Genomic DNA, 12,320 nt, shown 5'->3' with positions numbered 1-12,320 from the left:
TTTAAGTTGATAACCCATGCAAGGTAATTTGTTTCAACTGGATTTTCCACATTTTCTAAAATAAATTCTGAAGTGTTGCCATAAAGTAAAGCTGTTCCAACATTCATTTTCAACATTATTTAAGAAATAATTTTAAAGTGATATACTGTAGTTGTATTTATGGACCAAGTCATACGTAGGCCTACAAAAAAGTTCTCAAATAAGCAGGGTTTCCACAGTCATGGAAAACCTGGAAAAGTAATGGAATTTTACAATCTAATTTTCCATTAGTAAAAATCATATAAAGTTTTGGAAAAGTCGTGGAATTTTGCTGTGTGTAAGAATAAACCTCAGGGGATAACCTTCAACTTAATGTAACATAATTGATTTTATGTAAGTAAGCTATTGACATAGCTCCAATATGTGTTAACTGCACACTGTACAATATGTCATTTCAACCAATTTTGAAATTTTGTCCATTAAAATGTGTGGGGACCCTGAATATGGTTTCTTGGGGTGTTGTGTCATTAAGTGGACATAAGTGATCCATAAGTGTTTCCGATCATAAATAAAAGAGTATTTGTTGGTTCAGTTATAAAACTGATCTGGGTCACAGTGATTGATGGGCTTCCAGAGGCTTCCCTGCTCTCTTTCTGTTTGTATTATACAAGGAAATTGATAGGAAGAGATGCAAGTTTTACTTGTTATGTGACTTGTAATGCTTAACCTGTCACATACCAGGTAAAGCTGTTATGTGACAGTCAGTTCCTATTTTATATAAGTATTTTTCTCTTCAGAAAATCTGAATAATATTCTTTCATGGATCAAGTAGAGTTTCCATTAACCTATCTTTAGAAAATCTAAATGTTATAGCATACAGGCAGCAGTTTGAGCACAATGTAAGCTTTGATAACAGTTTACATGGGTTGCCCTGTGCAAAACCCTTGAAGAAATGTGGGAAAGTTTCTACTCATGGGCACTTTGAGAAATCTTTGTTTGCAAAAATAGAGGTAACTTTCACATTGACTGCTGGCACAAACTTTGTATACCACGGGAGTAGAACTCAAGATCGGTCTTGTTCTCGAAATCAGTATCAAGACCACTTGTTGAAGGTTTTGGTCTCTACCATTTTTTTTTCTTATTTCAGTTTTAGACGAAGAGGATTCTGGATTTTTTTTTCCAAGACCAGTCAAGACCCCCAGCTACTGGTATATTACTAAATGTCTGTGTAGAAAAGGAAAATTCCTACACATAAAATTCGCCTCTGCATAGCCTTCATATTATTTTATCATTTAGAAATGTCTCACAGCACACATTCCATGTGTGATTTTATGGGAATGTGCATCTCTCAGGTCATCTTGAGGGGTGTCTACGGTTTGCATGTTCCACATTTTATTGTAAGTGTGTCATGCAGTGTGGGACTTTCACTGGTCTTGTCTTGGTCTTTATTTAGCCTCGACCTCTCAAAAAGTCTTGGTCTTGTCTCGGCCTTGATACACTCTGGTCTCTGTCATGACTTGGTCTTGGTTTAGGTGGTCTTGACTACAATGCTAGAATATACCTTGCTGACAATACTGGGATTAAAACAAATCATTTGAAGCACCAATTTATTCCACCTTGTTACCCACCAACCTGCTGCTTCAGTTCAGAGTGGCATGCAAACCTGTTCAGCTCTTACACAAACCGACATCTGAACAGGGGCCATTTAATCACCTATACTGATGGGAAAACTTCAATGAGCCTCAGTTGTTCTTCCTTGAATATATGAATTTAGCACAAATCCCATTTGAGAAGCGTCTGGCACAGCACATGTGCATGGACAGAGATACCAAAAACCTTAATGTAACATTACATTGATTTATCCCAATACAGTTTATCCAAATTTTGTGTAAAGCGTGGTCCAGACTCTCACCTACAAGGTCCTCATCTTATGCTAAAGGTTCTGCATATAACATTCAGAGCATTAATACAGCAGCAAAGCACCATTTGATATAGTGCAGTGATGATGTCCTGAACAGAGAATTTCTTCATGCTATCTCAGTGTGTGCTGTAATCTGAGCTTCTCTATTTTTTTGTTGTGGTAAACTGGTTGGGATGCACATGCATGTTAGTGCATGTGAGTATCTCACTGGCATGGCAGTTACCCTTGATATCATTACTAGATCGTCACATCCACCCTTTGGTCCCTCCCCCCGGTTAACACTGTTAGCATTGTTGCTGTAGTTTAGCGCTGTTTATGGAGTTCACATCATTAGCTGCCAGCTAGCTCAACCACCTCCACATTAAGATCCTTGCAGAAACAACTCATGCACTCTAAATTTCACATAGAGCCCCTTTAACCTCTGACACTCAGAACCTCCTCACATGTTGTGTGCCTAGTGTGAAAGACTCTGAGGCCTCTGAAACTATCAAACCATGACCATGCACTAGTCACAAATCATACATTCAATATAACACCATCATACTTTCATGTCTAATTATGTTTTTCTACCACATAAACAAACAGAAGAGCATGTCAGCCCTTGCTCTGCCTCTCAGATCACTTTCCTGAGTGTAAAAAAGCATCAGGCAACAAATCTTGACCAGATATCAACTTATCAATCTGTGTCACAGCCACAGAGCAAACTGTGTTTGATAACTGTGACAATAGTGTTACATTGACAAAAATGTGACATCTTACTAAACACATCAAGAATTTGGTTATTTTAATATAGCATTTATATATGCTTATATCACTATTTAAATGAATACTTCACCCACGATATGATCATTTGTATATCAATTACTCACTCCATGTAACGCTGAAATCATGAAGAAAACTGTCTTTCTCTAATGCTGCCACACTAAATGTAGTATCCAAAGACAGAGATAATCCTTGATGAATTGGAGTAAATGGAGGCCATGATTAACAACAGGAAAACTATACCAAAAAATCTGCTTGAGAACTCTCACACTGGTTGTCCAGCATATAATCAGAATGATTTCAGACAGAAATCCAGACAATTTGCTTAGGTTTCAAAGGTGTAAAGGAATAGAGGAACCAGCCCATTTGAGTGATGAATAACCTAACATTTTTATACAGAACATAATACATTGAATCAGTATTGCTGTAGGTCTCAAAATGTTAACTGTACCTGTATTAGTCTGCGTACATCAGATTATTAGTAACATTAACTGAAAAGTAGTAAAACCAAAGTGTATCAATGTGCGTTTGCTTAACTCTCATATTGATATAGTTTGTAACTAGCCTTTATACTACAACAGTATAACCAAACTCCTGAAATTCAGGAGTTTTCTGGTTTTTGGTTTTGGTGTGCCACCCCCATATGGACACCCCAATGATAAAAATTCTGAGGGTGCCACTACCTGTAATTGTGACTTTTGGGTACAGTGGTTGGTGATCAACCAGTCCCATAGACTCACTGTAAGACTAGAAGTAGGTTAGAGTTTAATGACTCTAATGACTCTGATTAAGGGATTGTCCTCCAAATTGTTTGGATACTAGACTACACAGTATTATTAGCATTACCTAAAGTGGCATATCCTGCAGCCTTAAAATAAAACCTGTTTGCAGTGTGTGTGTGTGTGTGTGTGTGTGTGTGTGTGTGTGTGTGTGTGTGTGTGTGTGTGTGTGTGTGTGTGTGTGTGAGTAGAGATTATAGGCTGGGCAGTCGATCACTGTCCATGTCAGTAGTAGTGGTGCTTGTAATATAGGTCGGCCGGTCTAGCCCGTGAACTCAATCCCACGCACAGACACAAACCCTGACTGGATGCACCGCTGCAGACAGACACAGACTGACACGCATGCAAAAACAGACAGACTGACATATATGCAAATTAGGACATTTGAGGAGTCTTATGCAAGCATGCAAATGCACACAGATCACACACGTAATAATCAGAGACCCTTCTGTCCCTTCACACCTTGAAACTTTGTTATGTATCTAAATAGGCCAGCAATGCAGTCTCGCCGGGGCTTCTGGCACAGGCTGTCTGGAAAGTGCATACTGGGCCGGGGACCAGCAGCGAGTCTCAAAGTCACCTCACAGACTTTTATACAAGAAAGATGAATGTTCATGAGATGGATAACAAACATGCACTTATGCTTGTCTACAACAAATATCTCATTTCACAGTAAAAAATAATCTACATTTGAGGTCATTCCTTCAGGGAGGAGTGCAGAGACATGCAGGAATGAGAGGCATGAAAGTAATCAAGGTTACATGTGACGAGGCTCTTACAGCAGATTGAGATGTTAGTCTGACCCACTGTACGTGCCTACATGTATCATTACAAAAATCTTACACTTAAAGAACAGATGAGTATTTTAATGGTTGTCTAAATAAGAAAATCTGATTTATGTTGGTCTGTTTGGCTGAACAAAATGGGATCAGATTTGTTTCTTATCAAATAAAATAGTAAGCTTTACTGAAATACCATTAGATGCTCACAATGGAGGGATGGAGGTTAATAAGAAGTGCCTAATCGCAGTGATGAATGATCTAAGATTTCACATCAAATTTCCTTAAAAACATAATTCTTGTGTTTTCTGTTTTTGTTTCTTTTTTAATTTCTGTGACCATTCTGGGTATTATTGTAATTATTAGTGCTTTATAAAAACAATAATAACAATAATAATATTTTTTGGGGGGTATTTAACAAGTAACTGATTTTAAATCAAATATAATTGAACTTATTTAATTATGTGGCGATGCAAAATTAACCTTTAGCTTTTTGCAGTTCTGTGTACACAAGGTTTTTTTTAAAGATGTTATCATATAAACAGGATTTATTTAGAAAGCAAAGGGAGACTTTTTTTTTTAAAGATGTTATATAAACACGATTTATTTAGAAAGCAAAGGGAGACTTTTACGTTTTTCTCATCTAAATGTGGCCTCAGATAATTATTTGCTGGTCTATATATTTCAACAGCATAATAGAATTACTGAAATTTGGATATGGCTTTTGGTTTTGGTGTGCCACCCTAAGCTTTTTAATGGCCCCATCCAGCCACGCTGATGAAAACTTTCTGCAGGCACCACTGCTTACACAATAACTTGTGTTACTTGTATAATCTCTGAATCACCGTATGATTGAACAGCTTTGTTGATTAACATTTTGAAAACACCTTCATAATATGATCTGTTGGCTGTCTGTCACTTCTGTCAAGGCTGCAGTTGTTGTTAGGTGTTGAGTCATTTCCATGCAGGTTTTTTTTAGTTTTGTAGTTAAAAAGTGTGAAAAAATATCTCTATGAATTGTTATTTCTCTGAGTTATCTAAACAAATCATCTACACTTTGCATGTGCAGGAATGGACAGATTTTATTAGATACATGTGGTTGGAGAGGTTAAAGTTATTGATGTTAGTTAGGAAAACATACAAAATAACAAAAAAATCATCATTGCACTTTTTATACAATAGTGCTCCTTTGTTCTGTCACTGGTTTGAATTATATGTACAAAAACATGAGTAGGAAAAAAAATCTTCCTCGTTCATCCTTTGACTTGCACATCCTCGTGTTTCAGAAGCATGTGAACAAAATGTTCACTCTCAAACCGAGCAGATCACAAGACTCCGGTTAAGAAGGGCTTCTCAGTGAGAGAGTATCTGAGAGCTCACTTTACTGCGTTTGTGTTTTGGCACACTGGACGCTTTGCAGCTGTCTCAAATCTCTCAGCAATCTCTAAAATTGAATAATGCTAATATGTACAGTTTACATCAAGGTAAGGACGAGGGTGATAGAGTTTGAAATGCAGTCTGTGAGTCTTTTTGTCACTGACACCAGCTGACTAACTATTCTTATCACTCTGTCAACAGTCAAATATGTTGGATGCCAACAGCATCACATCATAACATTATGACAGGCAGATTATTTTTATCATATCATATGATAAATGATTCAAATGAGAAGCAATTGGCACAACTTACAAAATTCCACTAACTTTCCAAAAGGAAGTCAAGAGGCTTACAGCTTCATTAAATATCGTGCCAGTGTGGTCAATCAATCTTGGATTTTGAGAATGTTCCTCTTCTCCAGATCGTTCATCTCTTTGAGAATCAGAGCCACGTTGTACCGGAGCTCCTGGAATTTAGACACAGGCACCTGAACGAGGAGACAGCAATTCAGTCACAGTCGAACACAGACGAGGTGTCCGGTTTATATACAACTGCAGAGATGAGGTGGAACTAAAATTTGATGCAGCATGACATTACCACCATGGCATACAAACTGCTACAGCAATAGCATGATGGACATTATTGAGACATTTGTTCAAAAATGACATTGTTTAAAACTTTGAAACCGGGATCAGACACCTTTCACATGCTATTTGTCACTTTGAAACTTAAAAAAATTTGTTTGATTTCCTTCAACAACATGGGGAAAAATGCAATGACCAACTTGGCAAGAAATGCTAACAAATTGCAAGAAATTAGTAAAACGTGACAAGACCCAGTGCATCCAGAAAATAGAAAAAAAAAGTCCCAAAAACTACTTTCATAATGTTGTATTTAAAATTGGGTTACAGGAAAAATATATGATTAAACATTTACAACAAATACTTTTTAAAAAAATTCTTAAATTCGTTTCTTCTTCTTTTTTGTGCATGTTTACAGGTAATAGTCTTGAAATTTTTGGGCCATGGCTTGTTAAGTTGCTGATTCCGTTTTCTTCACATTTTTGTGTTTAAAGAGGGCAAAAATGGTCAGTGAAAGTGTTGGTGAAAGTTTGAAAGGTCTTGAACTCCATATTAAATGATTCATGTATGAGTTTGACCTTTGACCTCCCTAATAGGTAAATATGGACAATTCACAAAATGATGTATATAAAATAATACAAATATATATGTGCGTATATATTATATTAGGCGTGAGAGGGGTGTCTTTTAGATGCATCACAATGCCAAAAAGTAAAAAATCCAAGAATTTAAAACCCAGTGTTCAATGTTATTATGGCCTGTGATTTTGTAAGACTGGGCTGTTCTTTCCTTAAAGCAGAATCATTTGGATGGTGAAACATAACAGGCATGAACCTGTGCATCGGGTTTATGTTCACTTCTTGAGTTTTGGTGAGGATGTTGAGTGTTAGCAACTGTAGATGAATACGATTTGACTGACTAACGGCTTGCATATGTAAGAATTTTGGCTTCTGTGAAGTTGAGTGGAAAAATGCTATTTATTTTAAGAAAAATGCAATGTATCTGTCAAATTCATCTTTAACCTTTTTTATTGTGTGTTTATCTCTTTTTTACTCAAGTTTAGGGATCTAAAGAGAGAGAGAGAGAAAGTCTGTCACCAAAACTGTACAAAATACTACAAAAGGAGCAATTACAGACAAAGTGAGAATGGAAAGAGATGGAAGTGTTGCTGGATTATTTACATGTTATTATCATGTGCATAATTAACATGATTTTTAAATACTATGTGTATCGGTATACTGCAACAACTCTATTTTAAATGTAGCAAGTAGCAACACTGTGAAAAAGAATGCATCATGTGTAGAAATAGAAAATGTTGATGCATCAAGATGCAACAATAATTGTTTAATAATCACATCAAAGCCCTCTAAAATGGAATTTAGTCATATCATGAGGTGCCTCTGTTACATCTTCAACTTTTATCTATTATTATGTTTTTACTTCTCATTCCTGTCTTAAAGTCTCAAGCTGACTGTGTCTCATCCTCTGTTTTATAACGATACTAGCGCAGATACATCTGCTAATTAAAAGACAGAGGTCGAGAAAAAGTGCAGCTGTCTCTTGTCATTGTTTGTTTGTGATTCTGCATGTTTTGGAACAGATCCTGAGAAACACATATCAGGTAGATTTAAGGAACGTCCATCAATAGAATATGCACACCGGATGTTGGTGCTACTAATCTTCTAATTCTGCTGTAATCTGATTACGTAACCACTGCACTAGGTACAGTGACGGCCGTGGTAGAGGTCCTCCCTCCTGCTCCTGTCCTCATGAGTAGCCTACTTTGAAAGCAGCATCTGTCTTGTCATTATCAGGCAGGTATGGAGTATGGCGCCCCCTGTTGACTTATACAGCTTACTAACTTTGCTGATGATTTTATCCATTTTGCATATGAGTTTCTCACTTCTCACTCTTTGTTTCATTCCTGAATCGCTCATCATTATTTTAAATCTTTTTATAAGCACATTTGTAAGTTATAAATTGTTTTCAGATGAAATGGTTGTTCTTGGGTCATGGAGGCAGAAAAATCGTGGCTCAGCTAAGTGAAACTACAATTCTTTGTTTAATACAAAGCCACATTTTTACACATTTTGCTTATTTTCTGAAGTGAAAATTGGATCTTTTCCTCTGTCATTTGAACTGATCAGTTTGCAACAACAGACAGAAGAAACACAGTCAGAGATCCAGCAATAACTCTTTAAGAAAAGGCTAATTTGCAGAGAGATAGAACAGTTCTGTAGTTTCTATTCTGATTTGAAATACATGTGGTGTTATAAAAATATGTGTCATAAAGAGAAAAATGAGATATAAACAAGTAAACAATAGTGTCATAATGTGCACTGGGTCAGAAGCAGGTTCTAGGTTAGGCTGTAGGTAATAAATGTTACCTCAGTTACTCCACTGTGAGCTCATTATGTAACACCTGAAACAGACCTACATCAGCCTGCTGGCTGACCACCAACTTCTCTCAACCCACAGGATGAGGATACAGAGGAAATTAGGGCTGGACGGAATAGTTTGAAGCTCCAATCATAACACTGATCTCAATCAACATTCAATACTGTACGACTTTTATTTTTAATTAGCGTGTCTATTTATTCTGTTTAAACTCTAGATTTCTGCACAGCTGCAGATCATGTTTAAGTTGCACTAATATTATTCATATTACAGAATCAGATTCCAGTGGTGTGGCTGCTTAGGATTGTTTGCAATTTGTGTGATCCAAATGTTTCCAAAGCATTATAATCCAAAAGTCAAAATTTATTGGAAAAAGATAATAATGTAATTTACAAAATCTACAAAAGTTTACAAAATGAAATATTCTGCTTCAATCCAAATTTGCTGGTGTTTAATCTTTCAACACTACATTTGCATTGCATTACTTCAATAAAGAAAGTTGATTTTATTCATTTATTTAACGACTAACTCATTTAACCCGCTTAATTACTTGATTCCAATTAGGGATTTGTTTTAGAGTGATGATGTTATTAAATATTACACGTGGAAATCACCAGAGGTCACACGATACTATATTATCATGATACTTAAAGTCACAGTACGATATTAAGGCGAGTTTAAACATTTTGCAATATTTAGTAATGTGATCAAATATATTGTGTTATATTTTGATTTAGTACCTTTTATCAACAGCAAATTATGTCAGAAAAAGAAAAACTTCAATCTGTTTTAGCTAATAAAAGGAAATTTTCAGTCTGTTCATCTCACTTCAATCAATTCTAAAATGTATTGAATGGACTAAAAAAACAGCTATTTTATTATACTAGTACAATAGTATTTGCAATATTAATAAATGATATTAAAAAACTGATACTTGGTATCCACGTATGTATACAATATTGATACACAAAATATTGCGATACTATCCATTTTTTCTCTCACCCCTATAAAATAAGATAACAGACATTTGCAGCTTGATTTGAAAATTTTACATTTTTTAAAGAGGACATAAACCTGCCTGTATCATCAGGAACAAAACAATTGTTCAAGTACCTCAAAGCGGTGCAAGCTCCCGTCCGATAGTTTCATCTGCATCAGAACAGACGGCTGCAGAGCCCGGGCTAAAGAGCTGCAGAGACAGAGGAGACACACAAACATCATGTTTTTTTCTTTCTTTTCTACCCGTTTTCTCTGGTCAAACTCAGTGACCATTACTGCTGGATCCAACTACCCACATCTTCTTATTTTTATTACAAACAAAGAAGATATATAAAGCGCGCCACAATCTGTAATGAAGATTTCTCCAGGAAAGACCTACCAGACAACAACAAAAGAAAAGTTTCAATGAACTGGTTTTAAACATGTCCTCTCTCCCTCACCTTGTCGAAATGGCAACATCCACTCTCCATTTAAAGTCTTCCACTGTGGGAAGTTGTGGATCATTCTGGGAGGTTGCTGCATCTAGAGCTGCACGCCTGCAAACACAAACACAGGTGTGCAGCAGCAGTGATAATATCTCCATCAACAGCATAAGAATGACAGCCGTAGCATTAAAATTTACAGACAAATCTTAGCAGATGTCTGGAAACAGACACAAATGTCCCCTCCAGGTGAAACACTAGCACATTTTGATCAGGTTCTGTGGTAAAAAAAAATTCCCATCCCAACACTGACCAAGGGAGCTCCGTGCCTTCAAAAACAGAGACTTTAGAGCAGGCATGTCAAACCGGTCCACAGGGGGGCCGGTGTGGCTGCAGGTTTTGTTTCCAACCAAGTAGCAGCACACCAGACTTGACTCATTTAATCAACTGATCTCCGTCTTCAGACAGTTGATTGGTCAAACTGTGTGCTCTTGGTTGGTTGGCACAAAAACCTGCAGCCACACCGGCCCCCCTGTGGACCAGTTTGACATGCCTACTTTAGAGGCTGTAAATTCAACTTACCTGCTGCCAAAAACCACACTGGAGAAATCTGTGATAAATTCTTCAGGTATCCTAAAGTGACATAACAAAACAAAAAAACATAGCAGGAACAACAAATTTAGCATCTGATGTTGAAACAGTGTTGTATATAAGCAGGAGCGATAATACACTGAGGTAAAAATGATGAGTATTACCTCAGCTCTCTGAGATCTTCTCTAAAGGCCTAAACAGGGACACAAACAAAACACTGTCCATTAAAATGTTTGCATCTTAAAATGTGTAATTCCATGCTTACAAAGAGAAAGCAGTTCACATCAGTTGCACCCCCAAGAGTGTGTGGAATTCAGTCATCATGCATTTTGTTATTTGGTCTACAACAGTCTTTGTGTAGCTGGACTGTATCAGGTGGCATCCACATGAACTCCAGGACCAAAGGATTCCCAGCAGGACATTGCATTGTAACAAGGTGATCAGTTTCATTCAGTTCATCTCTTGGTGGTTTAATATTTTTGGCTGATCAGTGTATAATTTCCAGTGTGTAACACCTGGTTACCTCCTGTTTGAGTGATGATGTGGGGATGCGGATGGCCTCAGACAGCACTCTGTACATCCCGGCTACTATGTGACTGAGTCGGTCCTGTGGGATGCTGCTGGCCTCTGCTATAGTCTTCATCACCTCTCTGCAGTCCTTCCCCTCCAGGGCGCTCACCACAGCTGGACACACAATCATTCACAGACAAGTTAGCTCACTTATATAATGATTTCACCTGCAAACTACTGTCCATGGTCTCAGAGCCTGGGTCTTATCAGAGCATGCATGAACCAGGACATTTGGGCAAGAGATACTGCAGATACTGTTGTTCAACCCTTTGAAACCTGCGAAAGCTGCTTTGATTTCTTTCAAAAACATGGGGAGAAGGGAACAAGCAACTTAACAAGCCATGGCCGAAAAATGTGCAAAAAAAAGAAAAATACCTGAATAGATTTATTTATTTAAAGTAAAAAATAAACAAACAAGAAAATGGCTTACAAAATGTTGAAATTTTTAAAAAGTATTTACTGTATTATATTTTCCTGTAACATGATTTGAAATTACAATCATTACAAATATAGTTTTCCTGACATTTTTCACTATTGTTTTTGGATAATTTTCTATTAATCCTTCCCTTGTTTTCAAAACAATTTGTTAAGGTAATTTTCCTCATCACATTTTGACTAATTTCTTGCAACACGTGAGATATTTCTTGACAAGTTGGTCATTGCCTTTTTCCCAAAAAACAATTTGCTCAAGTTTTAAAGGTTCGTATAGCTTGTAAAATACATCTAAACGTAGCACAAAAAAGCCGATGTTGATTCAGGTTTCAAGGGGTTAAACTGTTATCACACATTTCTATCAAAGTCTCACAGTAAAGGCTGGTGGTTCCCCAAAATAATAGCTTGTTGAGCAATTTACAAACAGGTCCGTGATAAATGATATTAGCTACAAACATTTAAAACGTACACTCGCTGTTTTAGGAAGCGATAACAGTTAAAACAACTTGCTGGTATTTACCTTTCAGTATTTTCCTGAACATCTCTTGGTCCACATCCTTCAGGTTTTTCGACATTGACTCGATTTCAGGAGGTATCCTGCCTCCTAAAAAGCTAGAGTCCTTTGTATGGCTTGAGGACATGACTCACCATGCGCTAATATGCTGTATGCTCGGAAAATAAATGGCAAAATGACAAACGTAAGTGTGTTTTAGTACGTTTGTGCTCCAGCT

At 36.9% G+C, this 12,320-nt stretch overlaps 1 protein-coding gene across 1 annotated transcript; it reads right to left on the bottom strand.

Annotated features, from left to right (window-relative positions):
- Nucleotides 1–5,284: 5,284 nt before the first annotated feature.
- Nucleotides 5,285–12,267, bottom strand: commd5 (COMM domain containing 5). The gene is made up of 7 exons (XM_042493410.2): nucleotides 12,110–12,267; nucleotides 11,111–11,271; nucleotides 10,752–10,780; nucleotides 10,579–10,629; nucleotides 10,015–10,110; nucleotides 9,689–9,764; nucleotides 5,285–6,084 (listed from the first exon to the last, which is right to left on the bottom strand). Exons 1-7 carry the CDS (start codon nucleotides 12,228–12,230, stop codon nucleotides 5,983–5,985), a joined length of 636 nt encoding a protein of 211 aa, XP_042349344.1. The 5' UTR covers nucleotides 12,231–12,267; the 3' UTR covers nucleotides 5,285–5,982.
- Nucleotides 12,268–12,320: the final 53 nt, after the last annotated feature.

The sequence above is a fragment of the Plectropomus leopardus genome, chromosome 8 (genome assembly GCF_026936395.1).
Source record: "Plectropomus leopardus strain MGB_pleo_1.0 chromosome 8, ASM2693639v1, whole genome shotgun sequence".
In the NCBI taxonomy this organism is placed as follows: Eukaryota; Metazoa; Chordata; class Actinopteri; order Perciformes; family Serranidae; genus Plectropomus; species Plectropomus leopardus.
Note: the sequence above shows the minus strand (reverse complement) of the source record. Positions and strands in the feature narration are given on the sequence as shown.